Source organism: Microtus oregoni, unplaced genomic scaffold (genome assembly GCF_018167655.1).
Source record: "Microtus oregoni isolate MIOR12 unplaced genomic scaffold, Mior012 000003F_ref0000135, whole genome shotgun sequence".
Classification (NCBI taxonomy): Eukaryota; Metazoa; Chordata; class Mammalia; order Rodentia; family Cricetidae; genus Microtus; species Microtus oregoni.
Genome location: NW_024543062.1, coordinates 4,872,123 through 4,893,636, shown reverse-complemented (window position 1 = coordinate 4,893,636; position 21,514 = coordinate 4,872,123). Strand labels below are relative to the sequence as shown.

Here is a 21,514-nt window from a genome sequence, read left to right as displayed (position 1 = left end):
TGATTTAGTCTAAAAGACAAAGTATAGTTATCATCCTTAATGTTTAATTTTCCTTCCTATGCCTTAAGAGGGTAGAAGGCACTTGGCAATTTCCACAAGTTAGTCTGAATTGAAGCGCCAGATTGTAGGACAGGACTTGACATCCCAACTCCATCAGACAAGTTCATTAACAGAAGCACTAATTTCCACAGTACCATTCAAATTATACTGTTTCCATATTAACTCTAAGTGAAAATATCTTCCTTGAGGTGATCCAAAATGGCTCCAGTCTACGACATCTCCTTGGGAGATATTAATTAGCACTTGAGGCCTCTTACTCTGACATTGTTGCCGATGCATCAAGTCAGATTCTTTGTTGCTGACCCGCATCTAACAGAACAGTAGATTTCTGGAACTAATATCATTAATCTCCTGCCCTTTAAAACCAGATGCTTGAAGCATATAAAACTTGTTATGATAATCTTGGGTAGCACTGACTTTGGAAAGTCATACATGATAGGTTATCTTTAGGCATTGAATTTCATTTCCCATGCAAAAAGAAATTCCCTGTACTCCCTCAGTGTAGTTTTCATCCACTCTATCCTCCTCCATCCACTGAGAAGGACCTCTGTTGTCGTATGGACCAAGTAGCCATGAAGATTCATTAGCCACTACAGGAATATCCATATCTCCCCAACTTATTGCTGTGTTAATTGGAGAGCTGGGGATAAAAGCCTGATATGTATAGTTTGCCCCTGTTACCGGTATAACTACCACACATTAGCATGCAAGGAACAGATCTATAGCATTCAGGCTTCTGAGTCATTCCCCTCCCCTTTGTCACAAATTCTTAAACTGTCCCCAGGTGAGAGGCTTTGCTATCTGCTCCAGAAGTCTTTTGTTTCCCAGGGGCATCTCAACAGCTGCAGCGTCTGGGAGATGTCTCAAGCTCATGCTGGATTTTTTAAAATCAATTCTGATGGGATCCACAATCCTTTATCTCCTGTGGAAATATAAGCATAACCTCGGCCCTAACTTAATATTTTCGCTGGACTATTTTCATGTTAAAACATTTAAAACTGACAATCCTGGAGTCCCTTTGTCCTGAGGGAACTTGTCCTTCCAGTTCTTAAAGTGGTCAGCTTCTTTGTCCTTCTTCAGCGGATCCTTTATCCTTCTTCAAGCCACACGTTGGGCACCAAAATGTCGTGGATGTCAACGCAAGTGTTGGGTTCATGCTAGTCCCTTGAAAGTGCTTGCTCACATAGGGAGCCACGGGCGGCGACGCGGGTGACGTGCAAGGCGAAGCGTGTGGCGTAGGCCTCTGAGGAGCGGATGTTAGTCAGAGTACAGCAATAAATGTCCACTGAACGAACTTCATGGACAAGCCTGTCCACTATTCAAAAAATAGCCCCGGGCCTTGGGATCCCAGCAAGTGCAACAGTTGCCTACATCCTATACCGCCGATACAGGGAAAGCAGAGAAGAGCGATTGACATTTGTTGGCGAAGATGACATCAAGATAGAGATGCGGGTTCCCCAGGAGGCTGAGAAGCTCACTATTGGTAGACAAGGAGCCAATATTAAACAGCTGCCGAAGCAGACAGGCACTTGTGGACACAGAGGATGTAGGTGATGAGCGAGAGCTGCTGATCAGCGGATTTCCTGTTCAGGTGTGCAGGGCTAAGGCAGCATCCGTCAGATCTAGACAGAGAACACCCCAGTGTCTGAGCAACTTTCACTGCCCCCAGAGATCCGTGGGCAGAATCACGGGGAGAGGTGGCGAGACGATTCGCTCTATCTGTAAGGCCTCTGGAGCCAAAATCACTTGTGACAAAGAATCAGAGGGAACGTTACTACTGTCAAGACTTATAAAAATCTCAGGGACACAGAAGGAAGTGGCAGCAGCTAAGCATTTGATATTGGAGAAAGTTTCGGAAGATGAAGAGCTTCGGAAAAGAATTGTCCATTCTGCAGAAACCAGAGTCCCACGAAAGCAGGCGATCAGTGTGCGAGGAGAGGCGGTGACAGAGCCAGGTGGAGCTGACGAAGCAGCTTGATGGAAGAATACCAAGTCTAGCATGGGGCCAGCTGCACCCCCGGAGGTTCCTCTCTGCAAAGGAGGTGGTGATATGGTTGATCCTGGACCAAAAGAAGGTTCCTGGGAGAAACCTAAAGATGACCTTTCAGAATTCGGGTGCCCAGACCAGTCCAGGGACTGTTTGAAGGTATGTAATGAAGAGGAGTCTATTAACCATGCGAAAGACGGGAATGCTGGATTAACTGACCTAAAATAGGAAACAATTAAAAATTCTGTTTTTGTGATTTCCATCTCTGCCCCCCCCCCCCCCCCGCCATGCTCCCGGCCACCCAAGAGTGCTGCATTTAATAAAGCCCGAACATTTTATTCGATTTGATTTGCCTGATTGGATTTCCTTGTGTCAGCGGAGTGGCTCATCTTAGGCTTTTTCCTAACAATAATGCCAAGTGCAAATTCTCGACTCACTAGGTGCCACGGTTTTCTTGGTTTTCAGCTTTCCTCCTTTCACACTTTAGTTTAAGGCAGTTGGGAAATAGAATTTTGGCTTTCTTTGAGTATCAGCATTTCTGGAAGCTGTCAGATGCTTACGGATTCTTAGCTCTATGAGCTATTGTCTTTTTCCCTGGGCTGTCTTCTATGGTTGCACTGGTTAGATTTTCGATTCATTCTGTTTGTAATTGTGAAAGCACCTGGGGATTCAAGGCCACGTGAGAACCACCTGTCCTTCTAGGCTATGCTTTTCCTGCTGTATTTCCACCCTACCAGTTTAGTTTGATGATGCATGATCTAGATAACTCTCCCGATTTAGAATCATAGAACCTTCACAGATCTGAGTGGGTGTTCTGATAATACATGAGGGTACCCCCTCTACAGTGTGCATGCGCAGGTAGTTTCGAGATGGGGTACAGTGGGGAGTCATGGCGGAAGTCATGTTTTTGAGCCAAGGTTCACAGATGGAGAGATTTGCCTGCAAACACCCAGTTGGGAGAGAAGAATGCAATGTTTGGTGCAACCATGTAAGTCTTTCCTGCAATACTGAAGGACAGTGTGTGAGAGAGAAGAAAACAATATATGTGAAAAGGGCGAGAGAGGGAGAGTCCTGCAGGAACCTTCAGTGGGCCTGCATTTGGAATATGAAGCAGGTAGGGATTAAATTCTGAAGCCAGAGAGGTGAGAAACCAGATCATCCTCTTGGATAAAGACAATGATGAATAATTTACCTGGTGTCAATCTGGAGAGCCACTGAAGTACTCGGCAGGGGCTTGACTAGAATATAGTTACATTGTGAAGTTTTGCATAGGCTTTATATCTTTGGGGAATTCTCAGACAAGATTCACATTGGGTGACAAAAGGTATCTGCTAAACAAAAGATGGATTAGGACTAGGTGCTAATTCCCCAAAGCTAGGCCCAGTGTAGCCCAGCAGGAATTCTGCCACGCGTCTGTCTGCTCTCCCTCTCTAAATATCCTGTCTGTTTGCTGCAATGTTGGATGGAGGAGTTGAGCACACACCAATTCTCCCTGTCTTTTTCTTTACTCCTGTTTAATTCTGCATGTATGTGTATGTAACTTGGATTCAACTCTGTGTGTGTGTGCATGTAACCACTGTTTAGAAAAATATGTTTTAAATGGCAACCATGAGGCTCTTTTCTATCTTGGCTGGTGACCTCATCATGATGTAAGCAGCTACATGGCTGGCAGCCATCTTTTACTGAGGTTAAAGAGCAAACTTGTTAGTCCCAGTGAGCTAGCTCTCTGTCCATTTTATCTCCCTTTAGAGTTGGGGGCTTCACTCCAGACCCCTGGCATCCATTTTGGAATGTTGGGCAGAAAACTCCATTTCAAGCCACCTCCCCTGGGAGTTGCCTCAATCCAAACTGCACCTTTAAGAAAGCCCGCCAAACAGTGACCCCTCCCCAGGGAGGGTCAAGACAGCTACCACAAGCTACATAAACTGCAGCCCAGAGAATGAACACGTGATCTCTCCTTTTTCCTCTCTGGTGTTCATTCTACTTCTCCTTCCCCCCACCCCTTGCCCCCAGGAGTGCTGGTATCCAGGAGTGCTGGTATCCAGGAGTGCTGGTGTCCAGGAGTGCTGGTATCCAGGAGTGCTGGTGTCCAGGAGTGCTGGTATCCAGGAGTGCTGGTACCCAGGAGTGCTGGTACCCAGGAGTGCTGGTGTCCATCAAACCTGGGCTCCTTCTAATTTGGTCTGATCTTGTTTGATTTGGATTATTGGCTTGTTGGTCAGAAACATACTTAACACTAAGTACCTATGTCTTTGCCAAGTTTTCAGCCCCAAATGTTTGGGTTAAGGCTTCACCTCAGCTCCTGGCATCCATATACCCAAAGAGTCTGGAATGTTTGATTGGAAAACTCCATCCCAAGCCCCCTCCCCTGGGAGTTGCCTCAGTCCAGACTCCACCTCTGAGAAAGCCCACTAAACAATGACCCTTCTCCTCAGAGATGCTCAAGACCACTCTCACAGGGTATTTAAGCAGCAACCCAGAGAACAAACACGTGGTTTCCCTGTCTTCCTTCCCCATCTACTCTCTAAGGGCCTGGAAGGCCACCCAGGAGTCTTGGTATCCATTAAACCTGTTTTTTTTTTCTCCCCCTAATTCGGTTTGATTTGGTCTGATTTGGATCATTGCATTGGTGGAGACATTTTTTGGACCACAAAAATTTTTCACCAAGCCTCTAGAGAATTTAAATAAATAAGTGGTGGCCTATGTTTGATAAATAAAGTACTTGATAAATAAAATATACATTCTGTAGTGGAGTTTCTGGTCCCCCAAAGTGTCCTTTTCCCAGAGTTGGGCATTTGGGCAGAGGCTTCCATGGCTTGCCAAGGGCAATGTTGGCCTCTGTGCTCCTTCAGTCCCTGCTCACAGTCCCCTCTTCTCCTGTTCCCATTTGGCCCTGGTGATCTTTTTCATGTCACGTTTCCTTGCCTTCTCTGGAAACAGCAATGAAAGTTTGATACAGATTTGTTCTGTTTCATTTTTTATTATTGACTTCCCACCGGTATCTCCTGGTGAATCAGATAGAAGAGGGGGTCAGGGTAACGCTGTGGTGATGGGCAAGGAACAGGTGCTTTAAGGTTTGTTTATGTGAAGACAGGAAAGTGTAAGCGTTGATAAGGAGAAAGCCATCTGAGATGTAGAAAAGAATGAAACATGTTACCGAGTTCTCCCTCTCTCTCTCTCATTCTGTTACTGTTCCCAATCTTGACATTAATTGATTGGTCTGATAAGCTATTAGTCTAGTTCTGGCAGAGTACCAAACACTATACTCTACCACTACAGTATCATAGCCACAAGGTCAGGATTTTAAATTCTCTTTGGTTGCTTTCTAATGTGTCTAAAATGGATCTCTTTTTGTAGACTCCAAGTTCTTGTGAGCTGCAGGGAGTTGACTTGGATCCACCTGGAACAGCATCTTGCCAGATCCAAGCAGTGCCTGAATTTTCCACAGAGCCTGGACAGTGAAGTGAGCCAGCCAGATACTCCAGGATGGGGCCAGCACCCCGGAGTTCTCAGGTCTCAATGGTTACAATGCCCCCGGGTCAGTAGAACGCAGTCTTGAGAACACAGCATCCTCGTTCCTGTCTCACCTGCCGCCCCTTTCTAACTCCTCACCTTTTTATGGTAAACAAAAGGGAAGGATGTTAGTCTGCAGGAATCTGTACTGGCCCGCCCTTGTGTCCTACAGGACACCTCCTCACCTGCAGCCACTAAGAGCGCCTCTGTGCCCTTTACTTACTGCCCCCTATAAAAGGCAGGCCTTGCCCACCACCCTCTCTCATTTTCTCTTTTGCCCCTTCTCTCTTCTCTTCCAATAAACCTCCCATGTGGGCCCTGTTGTATGGCGTGACCCCTTCTGGCCATTTTAAAATAAATTATGACAGCTTGAATTTTATTTATTTGTTAATTTTATTTATTTTAAATTGACAGGCCATCACCCAACACATGTCATATCTGACACAGAAAACCAATAATAGCATTAATGTCTCAGGTCAGTTGTATCAGTCACCTTTTCCCCACTATGAATGATTTTATCCTGATCCATAGGCAGCAGGCAGAGAGAGAGAGAGAGAGAGAGAGAGAGAGAGAGAGGGATTTGGCATGATCTTTCAAAACCTCAAAGCCCACCCATGTGACACACTTCTTCCAACAAGGTCACAACTATTCCAACAAGACCACCCTACCTAACTGTTCAAATTCAGTGGTTCTCAACCTTCCTAATGCTGTGACCCTTTACTATATAGTTCCTCATGTTGTGGTGACCCCAACCATAAAATTATGGTTGCCCCTGAACAGAACATGTTAAAGATCAAAGAGGAACACATGTCTTTAGTCCCAGCACTTGGGAGACAGAAGCAGAGGGATCTTTGAGGTCAAGGCCAGCCTGGTCGGCAGAGTTCATTCCAGGACAGTCAGAGCTAAACAAAGACACCCGGCCTCAAAAAACAAAACGAAACAAAACAAGATAAAGCAAAAGGACACGAAGTTGGAAAGAGGTGGAAATGGACCTGGAGGAGAAGAGTAGAGGGGTGAGAAATGTCAAAATACGTTACAGGTGTGTATGAAATTACCAATAATTAATAAAAATACTCCCTATGCATGCATATACGGAAAGAAGTAAAAATGTTTCAAAAAAGAAAAGAAATAGTGCCTCAAAAGGCAAAATAAAACAGCAAAGGAAGTAGCAATTGAATCTTAGTGCCACGACCACCTAGCCATACTCAAATGGCACCAGTTTTCTCCACAGGGCTCAAACTTGTGTAAAAACTAAATGACTTCCTTGATCACTGTGGGACAATTGTCTTTTATCTTGTCACTTGTATTATTTTAATAAAATTTTAATTCGCCAATAGCCAGGCAGGAAGTAGATGCGGGGCGATGAGAACAGGAGAATTCTGGGAAGAGGAAAGAGTTCAGTCTGCAATCGTCACCCAGACACAGAGGAAGCAAGATGAGAACACCTTGCTAATAGAAGGTACCAAGCCACACGGCTAACACAGACAAGAATTATGGGCTAATATAAGATGTAAGAGCTAATAAGAAGCCTGGGCTGATAGGCCAACCCGTTTATAATTGATGTAGACCTCGGTGTGTTTCTTTGGGACTGAATAGCTGCAGGACCAGGAAGGACAGCAAAGCTCTGTCAACACTTGATTGCTCTCCCGTCCATCTGTCAGATGATTATGACGTTTGTGATTTTCATATAAGCTTTATATTATCCTTAAAGTGCAATCATGATACACACCTGGATACACACACACACTCACACTCACACACACACACACACACACACACCCTCCGCCTTCCTAGATCTCAACAGATAAATGGGTGAAGTCAGACCGGGTAGTTTTCCTTCTGCAACTTGCTTTAAATATAATAATAATTATTATTATTATAATTATTTATGTGAATGTGTATATCTACCACAGCATGTATGTGACAACAGAAGATGACTTTGGGGAGTCAGTTTATCTTTTTCATTTTGTCGAGGCCCCGACTCTCTTATTTTTCTACAGGCTAGTTGGCCTGTGAACTTGGACGATTGACCTCTGCCTCTCCATCTCTCTGTAAGAGTACTGGATGGCAGGTGTGGGTTCTGGTTATTGTCAGGCTTGCCTAGCAAGTACTTTCAGCAACTGATCTGGAACTCGGAGATCCGCCTGCTTCTGCTTCCTGAGTGCCGGGATTAAAGGCGTGCGCCACCACTGTCCAGCTTGTTTTCATTCTTTCTTTCCCTGTTGTGGACATGTAGGTTGATTCTATATTTTAGCTGTTATAAGTAGTATTTCAATAAACACGTCAATACAGATATCTATTCACCATATTGATCTTGTTTCCTTTTGTTATATGCATAGTACTGAGATGGCTGAATCACAAGGTAGCTTCTTAAAATTAAAATATCTTATTTTTATTAATCTAGATTAAGTACACCTGTGCACATCTGAGTCTTGAGTTTGCTCATGTTTAAGTGTAATGCACATGGAGGCCAGAAGAGGGCACCAGATCCCACCTGCAGCCGCAGTTACGGGCAGTTGGGAATTATCTGATGTAGGTGCCAGGAACTGAACTCCAGTCTTCAGTAAGAGCAGCAAGCACTCTTAACTATGGGGCCATCTCTCCGGACCCATGTGGTAGTTCTGTTTTTAATTCTTTGAGGAAACGTCATACTGCTTTCCATAATGGTTGTACTAATTTACATTGTCTCCAGCAGGCACAAGGATTCCTTTTCTTTGGGTCTTACCAACACTCACTACTTTTATAATAATTGTTCCAGGAGCTGGAGTGATGGCTGAGAGCACTGGCTGCTTTTCTGGAGGAACTAGGGGTTCAGTTCCTAGCACCCATATGGATCTGACACCCTTTTCTGGCCTCAGGTAGCACTGTACTATGCGTGGAACATAGACATGCAGGCAAAACACCCCTACACATAAAATAACAAACCTACAGAAATACCCATTCTAGCAGGTGTGGGGTAGTTTTGGTATGCATTTCCCTAGTCGTTAGTGATGTGGAACGCCCTTGATAGCTGGTGTCAAGGACACTCATTGTCAGTTGTCATATGCCATATGAATGCACTGGGTAGCTGGCTCTGGAAGCAGAGCTGCAACCCTCATCCCCAACTCCACCTCCATTTCAGGCATAAACGTGCTGTCTCAAGGGGTCTTCCAAGGTCTAGGGATGGGCTGGCCCCCTAACTCCGGGAGAAAGGGAACAAACATCAAAAGAGCCCAAGAGTGACGATACTGGCCTGTCAGTACACAGCGATACACATCTTTAATCACGGAACTCTGGAGGCAAAGGCAGGAGCATCTCTGTGAGCACCAGGCCAGCTGAGTCTACAGTGTGAGACTCTGTCTCAAACCCAGCCAACCAAGCAAAGTGCCCTGTGAATGACTGGCAGGTGACCCGTTTCCCACAGAGGTCCTAGTGTTGGTCTGAAGGGGCCTGCAGCGGGAGAGTGGCTGAAATCTCAGCCATGGGGTGAAAACCCAGGTCAGTTTCCGCTGGATGTCTGTAAGCTCCCAGTTTGATGGTTTTTATTCTTTACTTAGAAGCCTCCCACAAGGAGACATTCTACTCTGCCCAGGACTTTCTGTCTGCTGGTGGCTGCCTTAAAGAGGGGTTTCCCAAGTTAGTGTCTGCTAGATACTTGAGTACCCGATTCGATTGCTTTGTGCTCTCTCTCTCTCTCTCTCCCTCTCTTTCTCTCTCTCTCTCCTTCTTAATAAAGTCACTTGTTAAAAACCAAAATTTTGGTCACAGTAAATCAGCCTCTGAACTGTACAAACCAGCGATTGATATTTGTGTATCCACCTCAGAAAAAAGTCTCGACGTTTCCCACCCATTAATGAATTACACGGTTCCTCAAGCTGTTGTCTGAATGACAGATATTTAGGTGTTGACTTCACACCAGTTATATGGTGTCAGGTATTTTCTCCCATCCTTTATATTGTCCCGCTTTTATTTCATTGGTCATTTCCTTTGCTCAGCAGAACTTTTTCAATCTGATGCGGTCTTGTGTGTTAATTAATTTTCTGGTGGTTGTGACAAAGACCTGTACTTGAAGACTTGTGGTTTCGGGCGGGGGGTGGGGGGGGTGGGGGGAGTTCATCTTGGTGGTGGGAAGGCCTGGCGGTGGGAGCATCAGGCAGCTGGTCACATGGCGTCCACAGTCAGCAAGCAGAGAGATGGCCGCTGGGACTCAGCTAGCTTTCTCATTATTCAGTCTGGGATGCCAGTTCACTAGGTGGCGCTGCTCACATTCGGGTGCTGCCCGCTCTTCAATGAAACTTTTCTGAGACTTGTCACAGAGAGACCTTAATTTCAGTTCCATTAACAGTGACATCCCACTTGTTTGGGGGCAATTTGTTGCTTATGGTTTTGTTGTTATATTAAAAACTCATTGCCAAGGCCGGTTTCAACGTAGAATTCTATGCTTGCTTTTAGGAGTATTAGTTTCGCGCCTACCAAGAGATCCTGTCTCAGAGAAAAGTCACAGGGGTACCTGCCAATTTTAACGAGTGTTTGGAACGCAGGAGATACCCAGTACACACTCGGTGACGGAACAAGAAACATCGATGTCGACATGAGTTGTGTGAGTCACATTATGGCCAAAGGAAACAGTACTGGGTGAAGAATCGGCCTTGCAAAGAGTTCATCCGTACTAATAAAAACGTCAGGAGGAAGTTTTTAAATGCAGTTTATGTCATTGCATGGGCTGTCTGTTGTCAAAAATCAGCATTTTCTGTGTTGTTAATAGTTTCTGTGTTAATAACCATGTCTGACACTACGCCTGAAAGGAAATGAAAAATTGCCTTCTGACTTTATGCCCTTAAAAAAAATCCTTATTTTTAAAATTGTGTGTGTGCACGCGGGTGCATGTGCATGTATGTGCCCACAGAGGCCTGAAGAGAGAAAACATCAGATTCCCTAGAGCTGGAGCTTGTGGGTTGACTGACATGGATGCTGGGAACCAAATGCAGGTCCTCTGGAAGAACAGCACATGTTCTTAACCTCCAAGCAATCTCTCTAGACCCTCATTTCCTTCTTGATTACTGAATGCCAAGCGTTCTTGGATGGTTTACTCAACTGCTATAAAAAAAGGTAAAATGTAGTTTTAAAAAACTGCATAATTTGCCCATAGGGCAAAGGAAAAAGCTTTGGACTTGGCATCAGAAAATTGAGACTAGAAACTGACCCTGCCACTGGCCAGTTGTAGGCCTGGAAGCGAGGTTCAACCTCTGCACTTCCCCCATCTGCAACATGGAACTATCACAGGGAAGTTAAGGGGGCGCTATTACAGGGTTAGGAATGAGAGTTTTTGATGAATGTGTATAGATGAAAATGATCTGAGTAATAAATGAAAAAACAAATAAATAAAAGCTGCCCCTAGCCAGCTGTGGCAGCACACAGCTGTTGCCTCTGCACTTGGGAGGTGGAAACAGGAGCTTCAGGAACTCAAGACCATCTACATGAAGTCCTATATCAAAACAAAACAAAACAAACAAAACTTCAAATATGTCTAAGCATCACAAGTACCTAAGGTCAGGGAATGGCTTGTATATTTAGCATCTCTGAACAACTTTCTCTTGCTAATCTCTACTAATTTAGAACGCTTTAGAGACAGTCTCACTATTAAGCGTAACGTAGCCTCGAACTCAAGATCTGCCCACTGAAAAGAGGGGTGGGGGATAATTCACACATCTTAAAATTCTCTATTTCAAAGTGTATGGTTCAGTGACCTCGGCACAATCACAATGATGTGCAGTCTTCAACGCAATTCCAAAAAGCTTAAATTACCCTGCCTCTCCCCCCCAACAACAACAACAAAAAAACCAATAACAGTCACTTTCCCCACTACGACCACTAACATGCTTCCAGTTTTTCTGGGTTTGCCAGAAGTTTACATGTATTGGTCAGGGTCTCAGTGGGTAGGTAGCTCATGCTCAGACTGGCTTTGAACTCGCTATTTAGTTGAGGGGCCTCTGAAGCCATCTCTCAGCCGACATCTTGTTTTCGAGATTCTCATGCTTCATTGTGTCAGGACCTTATTCCCTTGTATTGATCATATGCTATCGTGTGTGTGCACCAAATTTGATGTACCCATTCAGAGTTATATTTGGGTTGCTTCACCCTTTAACGTCCTCAAGACAGAAGAGTATGTTACTCTTTTCATATGCAAACCTTCGTCTTTCACGTTAGTTTCTCATTTCAGGTTCAGGTTGAAGCCGGGCACTCAGTGCCAGAGGTGTCCCGTACTCTCCTAACACCGCTAGATCGCGCTAGCTCCAGCTAGGAAGCCCCGGGTGCACATGCGCACATTCGTAGAGTGGGCGGTGGGGGGTGTGTCCCGCCCCCGCCCACTAGCCCGCGGATTCTTCCGACACTCTGGCCGGGTCGGGGAAATACAACCAATCCACGAGTGTGTCCGGGAGCGGCGCTTCGCAGTGGTTGATGAAGTCTGATGACGTACAGCACCCTCCAATCGGCGTGCGGAGGGCTGGGCTAGCGTCAGCTGGTGGAACCACGTGACCCGAGCCTGGCTCCGGAAGCTACCTATCCGGTAGCAAGCTCCCCCGGCACCTACGGCTGCGATGGTGAGTGAGGACGCATGCGCGGGCGTGCACGCCTAGGGTTCCGCGTCCCCGTTCCCCAAGCTTCAGTTGCCCCCTTATGGCCTGCCCTAGGCTCTTACCTTCATTCCATCCTGGGAACGAGAGGGAACGGAGATGGGAGGGAGGCGACAGGGAGGGCTGGAGAAGGCTCTGCCACCGGGTGTTCTGAGGCTGGGGAATAGTCTAGATGGCACAAGGGGCGGGGCACAGGGGGGCTGGAGTGAGGAGGGCTGCGAGGAGGGGCTAGGAAGGTCTCCAGGGTCGTCTACACGACAAGTGGATGAGCTCGGGGGTCCAGTAGTGGCCGCAGATAGAGACTCCGTCTTACAAGCCACTTAGAGGGTCTGGAAGGGCCAATTCAGGAGGAAGATGGGTCTGCAAGGCTGTCATGCTTCTCACCCCTTGCCTCTTTACCCACTAGACTTCCGCACTGACCCAGGGGCTGGAGCGAATCCCAGACCAGCTTGGCTACCTGGTACTGAGCGAAGGTGCAGTGCTGGCGGTGCGTTGTGGGAAAGTGAGGCGTGCGAGCAGGGCGTGGGCGGGACTGTGTGTGTGTATGTATTGGGGAGGTCCTTTTGGGATACACCACCCAGATAGCATCAGATATTGCCCAGTTTCTCCTAGTTGTCTATTTTTTGTCCTCTGGCTCCCGGCTTGCCATATATTGAGCTTTTAGTAATTAATGTCTGGAATCCAAGTCTTGTTTTATGGTATAAAAGAGGTTTGTATCCAAAGGGCTGGGGATGTAGCTCAGTTCAGAGAGTTAATTTGCTTAGCGCGCTCGAAGCCTTGGGTTCAGTCCTCAGCACTACATAAACCAGGTGGGACATAACCTGTCATCCCAGCACTTGGAAGAAGTTCAGGGTCATCCTCGGCTACGTAGTGAATTCATCCCAGCCTGGACTACATGTAACCTTGCCTCAACAAAAAGGGCGGGGGGGTTACCAACTTTCTGAAGTCATACAATTAGTTTGATGATAACTAATCACTTATAGTGTGTTTTTATTTGGTATAGCTTTAAAACTCACATGGGACATGGGAGTGCATATAGGTGCCACAGCCAGTGGATGTCAGAGAACAACCCTCGGGAGTGAGTTCTTCCAACACGTGGGTCCTGAGGCTTGAACTCGGGTCATCGGCATTGAGACAAGCACTTATATGTTTGAACCATTTCACCTGCACCTAGCTCGCAAGACTTCTTTAGAGGCAGGAATGAGCTGAGCTGCAAGGGCAGAAGGCTGTGAACGAGGAAAGAACACTCAGGGCTGGGAGCTGGGCTTAACTGCCTGAGTGTCAGTGCCTGTCTGGGTTAGTTGTGGGTTTGTGTTGAAACGGTTTGAGCAGGAAGGATGATGTGGTAAGAATCTGATAGTGGAGGACTTCCTATGGCTAGCCTCGACATCTTTGGAGGAATCCTGAGGGTTATTTAAAACACAAACATGGCTCACTGAAATGGTTTAACATGGCTGTTACAGGAATCATCTAGGTAGGAAACTAGACTGATAGCAAGAAGGAACAAGGTATCTATTCTTCCCGCCCCCTTAGGAGAAGCAGGTATGGTGGCGAACACCTTTTTTTAAAATAAAGATTTTATTTATTTTATGTATATGAGTGCTCTATCTGCATGATGCCTTTCTCCCAGAAGAGGGTATCAGGTTGCACAGATGGTTGTGAGCCATCATGTGGTTGCTGGGAATTGAACTCAAGACCTCTGCCAGAGCAGCCAGTGCTCTTAACTGCTGAGTCATCTCTCCAGCTCAGTTGTATCTATTTTGTAGTGTGCCTGCACACGTGTGTACAGGTATGTATGCCCACGCACATGCTGAGGCCAGTGCAGGACAGTAGAGTCCTGCTCTTAGCGCACTCTGCCTTATTTCTTGGGCCAGGGTCTCACTAAACCTGGAGCTAGGCTTGCAAGCCCTGAGTAAGCCCCAGCAGTCCACCTGTCCTGTGCCCCCTACGGTGCCACGGTTGCAAGTGTGGCCATGCCTGGCTGGGGATTTGAACTCAGGTCCTCTTGCTTGTACAGCAAGCGCTCTTATTCACTAAGCCATCTCTAGAGCCCAGCGGTGTTAGAGGTGTTCTGTATGTTGGTACTAGCTATAGAAGATAAAAGCACTTTCTGCATGTGTATTACCTTTCTGAAGTACTCATCCAGTAGCGCTTTAAACTGGGAAAACCAGAAAAATACTATCGTGCCTGAACAAATAACTCAGGAAAGGAAGCTGACCAAGGAAGTGGCTAAGAATGTTGATGGCCTGACTGTAGATACTGAGTTTGAGGTGTACTGATAACAGATATGTAGAACATTTATTATGCAGGTACATAGTGCTCTCGTTTTCTCACGAAACCTTCACAAGCCCATAAAATAGGTCCTGCTGAGCCCAACATACAGATAGGGAAACAGAGCAAAAGGAACTAAGCCTAGTAATATAGGCCCACTTAGAAGCAGTGAGGAGAGGAAGTTAAGAAAGTCTGTACTACTGTCCAGAGGAAGTCTGGACTACTGTCCTAGCTAGAGGGAAAGCTTCAAAGACGAAGTGGGTGTTTCTGCTTCATAGCCTACAGACAGGACAAGTGGGAAGACTGGGAACAGGTGGAACCTTTAAAGACTGAGCAATTAGCTCAGTAGTGGAACATCTGCCTAGAATCCCCTAGTGAGAGACTAGGGGCGAGGCTCAGTGGTAGAGCTCCTGCCTAGAATCCCCCAGTGAGGGGCCGGGGCGTGGCTCAGTGGTAGAGCCCCTGCCTAGAATCCCCCACTGAGGGGTTGGGAGTGTGGTAGATCATTTGATAAACACACTCGAGGTTTTGATCGCCAGCATGGATATCAGTAGAGCTGCAAATAAAGCCTGGTATTTCAGGATGAGAAACAGGATGGTACAAGGGATGGCAACACCACCATAAAGAAGCTTTAGGTAGAATTTTTCCAACGCTAGGCAACTTGAGACTATGGGAGACCATAACAAGTATGAGACCAGTGGTCCTGTGTCTTGAATTTGTTCCTAACTCTGGGCTCTCACTTTTTGCCCCACTCTCCTCCGTCCACATGCAGTCATCTGGGGACCTTGAGAACGATGAGCAGGCAGCCAGCACCATCTCAGAGCTGGTCAGCACAGCCTGTGGCTTCCGGCTGCACCATGGCACGAACGTCCCTTTCAAGCGCCTGTCTGGTGAGCTCCTGCCTTTGGTGGTGGGGTTTTTTTCTAGAGGCTTCTCTGTTTAGGGAAGGAGTATCTAGCTCCATTCCATTGACTCCCAATTCCTCCTGGGGTCCCTGGTTCAACTCCTGCCTTCAGTTTGAGATCCCTCTAGTATGAGAACCGAGTAATGAGGACAAGAAGGGTTTTCACAGCCGCCTCTCCTTTGTCTCATCCCAGCCAGTTCTGCTGTGACCTCACGGAGGCCACTGCACTCTAACTGTGCTCCCTTCCCTCTCCAGTGGTCTTTGGTGAACACACGCTGCTGGTGACCGTGTCCGGACAGAGGGTGTTTGTGGTAAAGAGGCAGAACCGCGGTCGGGAACCTATTGATGTCTGAGCTGCAGAAGGCTCTGGCTGGACTGTGGACTGCTGCTGAGGCCTGTGACGGGGGACACTGTCCTCTGTCTTTCTCACTGCTGGAACTGGGCCTGTGCTCACCACCTCCTCACCCCATCCAAGTCACAAAGGCTAAGTGACTTCTGCGCTAAGGGAAACTGGCAAAAAGATCCCTCTTTTCTGCCTTCTGCACAATAAACAGCGATGCAGCCCTTCTTAGTGCTCACAATATGTGCACAGAATGGTTTGTCTGCGTGGGGGTGGGGCTGAGGCCATTGCACCTTGTGCCTGTCTTTGACCCTCTAGGGAGATAGCCGTACCTCAGTCCATCAGTGGGACAAGACCACCTCCAGGCATCACAGAACTGGGAAGTTGAGACAGGTGTAATGGTGCACATCTGTAATCCCAGCACTTGAGAGGCAGGTCAGGAGCATCAAGTTCAGACAGGCTGGGCTGCTGCATAGTGGTTTCCGACCAGTCTAGGGCGTTCCGAAAACCCAAAGTAAAACTAGAAATTGGAGACTCATGGACAGGAAGACAGCTGTTTGTACACTGAAGGCGATCTCTCCTGTGGCCGACACAGACAAGACTCAGACTCCCTCCTGAAGAGCGTTTAATAGTTTACTTCAGTTGGAGATGGAGTCAGAGAATAAGTTACAGGAACAGACAAAAAAAACAAGAAAACAGAACTTAAAGTGCTTCAGGCTGCCAACGTAAACATGAGGGGCAGAAAGAGGCCACCTAGCTATGTCCCCAACCCCTGAGACAGGAGAGTCATTGTCATTGTTGGGGTCCCTTTACCACTCCCACCCTCTAATCTCAGCCCTGCGGGTGGGTGGAAGGGAATTTCAGAGGCAGAGAGGATTGAACAGGAAGGAGAATACTCTGTAAACTCGGGACAAGTGAAGGGCTGGGGCAAGGGAGCGCCTGCAGCCCTTGCCCTGCTGGGGTGGGGCCGGCCCCCCCACGAGAACTTGGGGAATACTGTTGGCTGAGCTGCAGCCATGCTGCCCACTTCACAGCTTCTGCCCTTATCCCTCACCAGCAGACACAGACAGCCAGCCCTGCAGGGCCTCTGCCTACAGGGGGAGGCGCAGCCTGGGAACAAGGAGCCCTCCGGGGGCTTAGGGTTTCTGGAGTGTCCAGAGCTGAGTGAGCAGACTGCTACTTGACGGGCTCCACCACCAGGACTTTACACTCGCGCTTGGCAATCTTGTCTAGAGAAAGCACAGCCTTGTCCGGGGGCAGGTAGAGGGGACGACCGACGGGGGAGGCCACAGGGGGTGTGATGGCCCTGCGCTCCATCACGCTGCCAGACCTGGGAGAAGACAGGGGCTGTGGGCTCCGTGAGGGTGCGGCATCCCCACCCCCAACCCCTCTGGCATCCTGTTCCTAGACTCCCAACTCCCCTCCTGGTTACACTGACAGCCACCCAGGTCCCTTACCTCATGAGGTGGCTACGGGAAGGCTGCTGGTGGGAGAAGGACTGAGAGCGGCCTAGGCTGGCCTGGTGTCTTTCCACCAGGTCACGGACCGCAGGGCTGCTGGGGCTGCTCTTGCGGGACAGGGGCCGGGCCTCGGGCGGAGGGTGGGACACACTGGCAGTGAACTGCAGCTTCAGTTTCATGTGCTGGCTCAGCTGGGTAGGAAGACGCAGACCTTCACACAGACCCAGGTTGGACTGGACCTCCAGCTTCCCTGTGCCCAGCCTTCTAGGCTCCCTAAGGCATTTCCCCTCCAGAAGCTAGGAAGCCCTGACTGTCCCACCCAACACTGGGCCCACCTCAAAGAGCCCCGTCCTCAGAGCCTGGAAGGCCACACTGAAGGTAAGCGCGCTGCCCTTCCGGGAGAAGCCAAGGTTATTGAGGGGTGTGTGGCAGACGATGGAGTCCAGGGCTGCTTGCATGGCCCGGCGCTCCTCTTCACACAGCTGCTTTCCTGGGGACAGAACCAGCTTTCCTCAGCCCCACAGGTCTTTACCAGCGGGGGGGGGGGAGGGTGTTTAATTTGCAAGGTGCTCTGTGGGGTACACTGAGTAAATGTTATCTTTTGCTGAGGGTTATAGACAGCGATGTTCTCATCAGTATCGTGCACTAACTCATTAATACGCGTAACAAGCCATGAGATGTTATTTACTCAGTTTTAGAGAGGATAGAAGCCCAGAGATGCAGTAACTTACCAAGGTCACACAGCTAGTAAATGAGCAGGGTAGAATCTGTACCAGAACGCACAGACCCAATGCCACTGCCCACTGCCTATCTTAACTCCCCATCTGTGACCCTGGATGACTAGCCAGGTACTCAGCAGAGCCATCAAGCTGCTGCAGGCACCCACTGAGGTAGGGCTGACACCACTCTGAGCTCCTCTCACTATCCTATCTCTTCCTTTCCCTGCCCCTCCCAGGGGACGAGGTCTCAGCCTGGTTGGGGACCCACCAGCCTGTGCGTGTTCCGGGGTCCACACAAGCCTCACAGCAAGGAAGTCTTGGAGGTTGTTGAGCAGCGTGTAGGTGACAGTGAAACGCTCGTAGGTCCGAACAGGGGATTCACAAGAAGCGGTCATCACAAAGCAGGGGCGGTCTAGGCGGACACTGGGCAGGCTGGGAGCAGTGGAAGAGGAAGCTGGGTGTATGTGTTAGGCAGAGGTGAGCAGGAGGAGAGCCTGGTGGGTCTCCCACATACTCACCGGTAGTGGGTGTAGATGCTCTGGGTGAAGGGCAGTTTTGGGGTGGACCACTGAACCACGGCAATCAAGGGGACTTCAAGACCCTGCAGAGAGGACAAAGGGAGACTTCCCATGTTCAGAGTTTTTGTCTCTTACGCCCACACCTTTCCAGTCAGTTGTCTTTCCTTTGAGACAGGTCTCAGCCTAGACTCGTCTACGTCTCCTCACTTAGCTGGGGATGACCTTGAACTTCTGATGCTCCTGCTGTCCAGAGAATGCTAGAATCCCAGGCCCCAGGCGCATGCCACTACTGATTTATGCAATGCTGAGGGCAGAACCCAGGGTTCTGTGCTTGGAAGGCAAGCACTCTAACAACTGAACTGTATTTCCAGTTCCCGCTGTTCTCATCACTTATGTGAACACACCAGCTCACCTCCTTGGCCCCAGGAGGGGGCTGCTCACCCCCTCTCAGCTGAAACAGGAAGTTGTGTTCCTCCAGGGCACTAAGAGGACAAGGGAAGTAGCCAGAGGTACCAGGAAGCCGACAGAAGGAGCCCATGGAGACTTCCCCAGACTGGTGACTAGTACAGAAGAAAGGAAGGCAGTGAATAGCTTGCCATGTCCCATCTCTGCCCCACCGCTCGACAGCCCCGCCCCTCCCCTCGCCAGGACCTCACCAGACATTGTCCACCAGCAGTACAGAGCCATCAGGCATGACAGGGAGATAACTGGCATTGAAGTTGGGGAGGATTCGGATATCCCAGATGGAGATCTCCTCCTGGGAGGAGCTGTTCAGCACTGTGTGGGGGAACGGGCCAAGTTCAGAGAAGTGAACCCCCCCCCCCTTTACCCCCAGCCCTACCTTTACCAGCATAATAGACCCATCACTGCCCTCCACGCCATTCCCTTGGACTATTCAAGCCTTGAGCCAAAAGATTTGCTCACCCTTGAGCACGGTCAAGTGTTTTCCAGCCACAGTGAACTGCCGGCATTTCAGAACTGGAGGGGGAAGCAGCGTCAGCAGGGTGCTCACTGCAGAGAGGGGATGAGGCAAGAAATCAGACCTCTGCTTCTCAGTTCTTCCCTGCCACCCTCTAAATCTACCCCTCTTCCAGGTTCCAGCTTTTCCCTTCTCCCCCACCTTGGGCCTTGAAGGCGCTCTGTTCTCCACGGAAAGTCTCTCCAGGAGATCGAGTCTGTAGCAAGCGCAGGTAGCCTTGATCTCTGACTTCCGGTGCCTCGACCTCGCGCTTCCACACGGTCACTACAATCTAGATTACCGGAGGCATCGGACCATGATCAGGACTGACGGGTGGGTCTTGAAACGCCGCCTGAATTATAGGGCAACAGCTCCAGCTTTGTCATCCTACCTTGGCCTTGGGTGTCCCTGGGGGCAGTCTATCCAGTGAAACAGTGAGTGGGAAAATGACCTCATCTGTGGACACGATCGGTTCTTCCACAGGCAGCTGGGGATTGTAAAGGGGTGAAGAAGTCAGGAGGGTATCAAAGACGAGGATCCTTCAACCTCTCTGCAAGACAGGGCAAGTCTTTATGCCCTCCCCTCGCAGTCATCTGCCTCCTGTCTTAGGTCCCTCTGCAAGGCAGAACAATGCTGTCATCTGCCTCCTGCGTCAAGTCCCTAAAGAGTCCATGCCCCAAACTTGCCCTGTTACCCCCAACGAACCTCCCCTCTGCCTTTGTCACCCAGAGATCCTCACCGTGGTCGCTCCCCCTGAGGTAGCAGGGCCCGGGCCGTGGGTGAGAAGGGGGCTGCAGCCTCGAAACAAGCCTCCGCCCCCTGGGTCCCCTCCCCCCGGGGGCTCGGCATCCTGGTCGCCGGCGCCGCCGCCCCCCGGAATCCCCCCTCCGGCGCTGACCGAGGCCAGGGCGGCCAGGGCTGTCGCCAGCTCGGTCCAGGCCCCTCGGGATGCCAAGCCCGCGCCTCCCCCGACGCCGGGCCCCGCGCCGCCCCGGCAGCGCAGCACCAGCAGGAAGCGGACTGTCTCCCCCAGGTATAGATGGTTGCGCCGGGGCAGCGCCCGGTACCGGCCCGGGTCCCCAGCCAGCTCGGCTCGTGGCGGCAGCGGCACGGCCGGGAAATACATCGAGTAGTCGCACTGGGACTCCATTGGGCAGGGGAGGCGACGCGACCCGAGACCGGGCCGGCGGGGAGCCACGGGACCGGCGGGGAGCCACGGGACCGGCGGGAGCTCGGCCGGCGAGTCCCGACACCCGAGGGCCGCCGCTCCGCCCGGCAGCGGGAGACACCAGCCCGGCCCGGAAACCAGGGAAACGAACCCGGAACCCAGACCCGGCGGCGCCGGAACTGGGGTGCAGGGCTGAATGACTGGAGAAAGACCGGAAGCGGAAGGAAAGGGGCGTAGCCTCTGAGGTTGCACGGAGCTGGTCTGGTTTGCGGTCGTGAATGTAGGCTGCTGAGGAATTTGTGGGAGGCTAGACAAGCTTCTTTGGGTAGAATTTATTTTTATTTGCCCCTCTTCCTCCTCCCTTCCTTCTTCCTTTTTATTCCCTTTCTCCTTTCCTGTCTTCCCTGATTTTCTCTTTCTGTTCCCCCTCTCTCACGCTTTTTTCCTTTTATGACAGGGCTTCTCGAAGCCCAAGCTGGTCTTAAACTCTCCCTCTGCCTGGCTGAGGATGAGCTCAGACTTTGGATTCTCTTGCCTCTGCCCTTCTCCGGAGTGCTGGCATTACAGGTATGTGTCATCAGGTCTGATTATGCAGGGCTGAGGATTGACCACACGGCTTCATGCATGCTGGCAAACACTCTACCAACTGAGCTACCCCTGTCTTTTTCTTGGATTTTTGTGGTGGTGGTGGCGGCGGTTGTTTTTGGTGGTGTGTGTCTGTATTATTGGCATCATGAGTCTCAGCCTGAGGCTAGTCAGTCGTTTTGCCAATGGGCTGTATTTCCCAGCCTTGAGGAAATACTGAAAGAAAAGAAAGAACGCTTTCCAGTCCAATTTCTATCCAACAAAAGAGTCTCCATCCCTCCCCCTTTGAGAGCCCTACATAAAACACATAACTGGGGCCTGGAGAGATGGCTCTGAGGTTGAGAGCACTTGCTGATCTTGCAGAAGACCAGGGTTTGGGTCCCATCACCCACATGGTGACTCACAGTCATTGGTAAC

The 21,514-nt window shown here is 49.4% G+C and overlaps 2 protein-coding genes and 1 pseudogene across 2 annotated transcripts; 2 read left to right on the top strand and 1 right to left on the bottom strand.

The window, feature by feature from the left end:
- The first annotated feature begins 1,338 nt into the window (after window positions 1–1,338).
- Window positions 1,339–1,853, top strand: LOC121446575 (annotated as a pseudogene).
- Window positions 1,854–12,067: 10,214 nt separating this feature from the next.
- Window positions 12,068–15,927, top strand: Lamtor4 (late endosomal/lysosomal adaptor, MAPK and MTOR activator 4). The gene is made up of 4 exons (XM_041649113.1): window positions 12,068–12,141; window positions 12,581–12,661; window positions 15,218–15,335; window positions 15,605–15,927. The coding sequence occupies exons 1-4, from the start codon at window positions 12,139–12,141 to the stop codon at window positions 15,700–15,702; spliced, it is 300 nt and encodes a 99-aa protein (XP_041505047.1). The 5' UTR covers window positions 12,068–12,138; the 3' UTR covers window positions 15,703–15,927.
- Window positions 15,928–16,308: 381 nt separating this feature from the next.
- Trappc14 (trafficking protein particle complex subunit 14) lies at window positions 16,309–20,676 on the bottom strand. The gene is made up of 11 exons (XM_041649112.1): window positions 20,084–20,676; window positions 19,736–19,831; window positions 19,507–19,636; window positions 19,311–19,397; window positions 19,043–19,163; window positions 18,799–18,946; window positions 18,387–18,469; window positions 18,137–18,300; window positions 17,485–17,639; window positions 17,147–17,340; window positions 16,309–17,019 (listed from the first exon to the last, which is right to left on the bottom strand). The coding sequence occupies exons 1-11, from the start codon at window positions 20,492–20,494 to the stop codon at window positions 16,866–16,868; spliced, it is 1,743 nt and encodes a 580-aa protein (XP_041505046.1). The 5' UTR covers window positions 20,495–20,676; the 3' UTR covers window positions 16,309–16,865.
- Window positions 20,677–21,514: the final 838 nt, after the last annotated feature.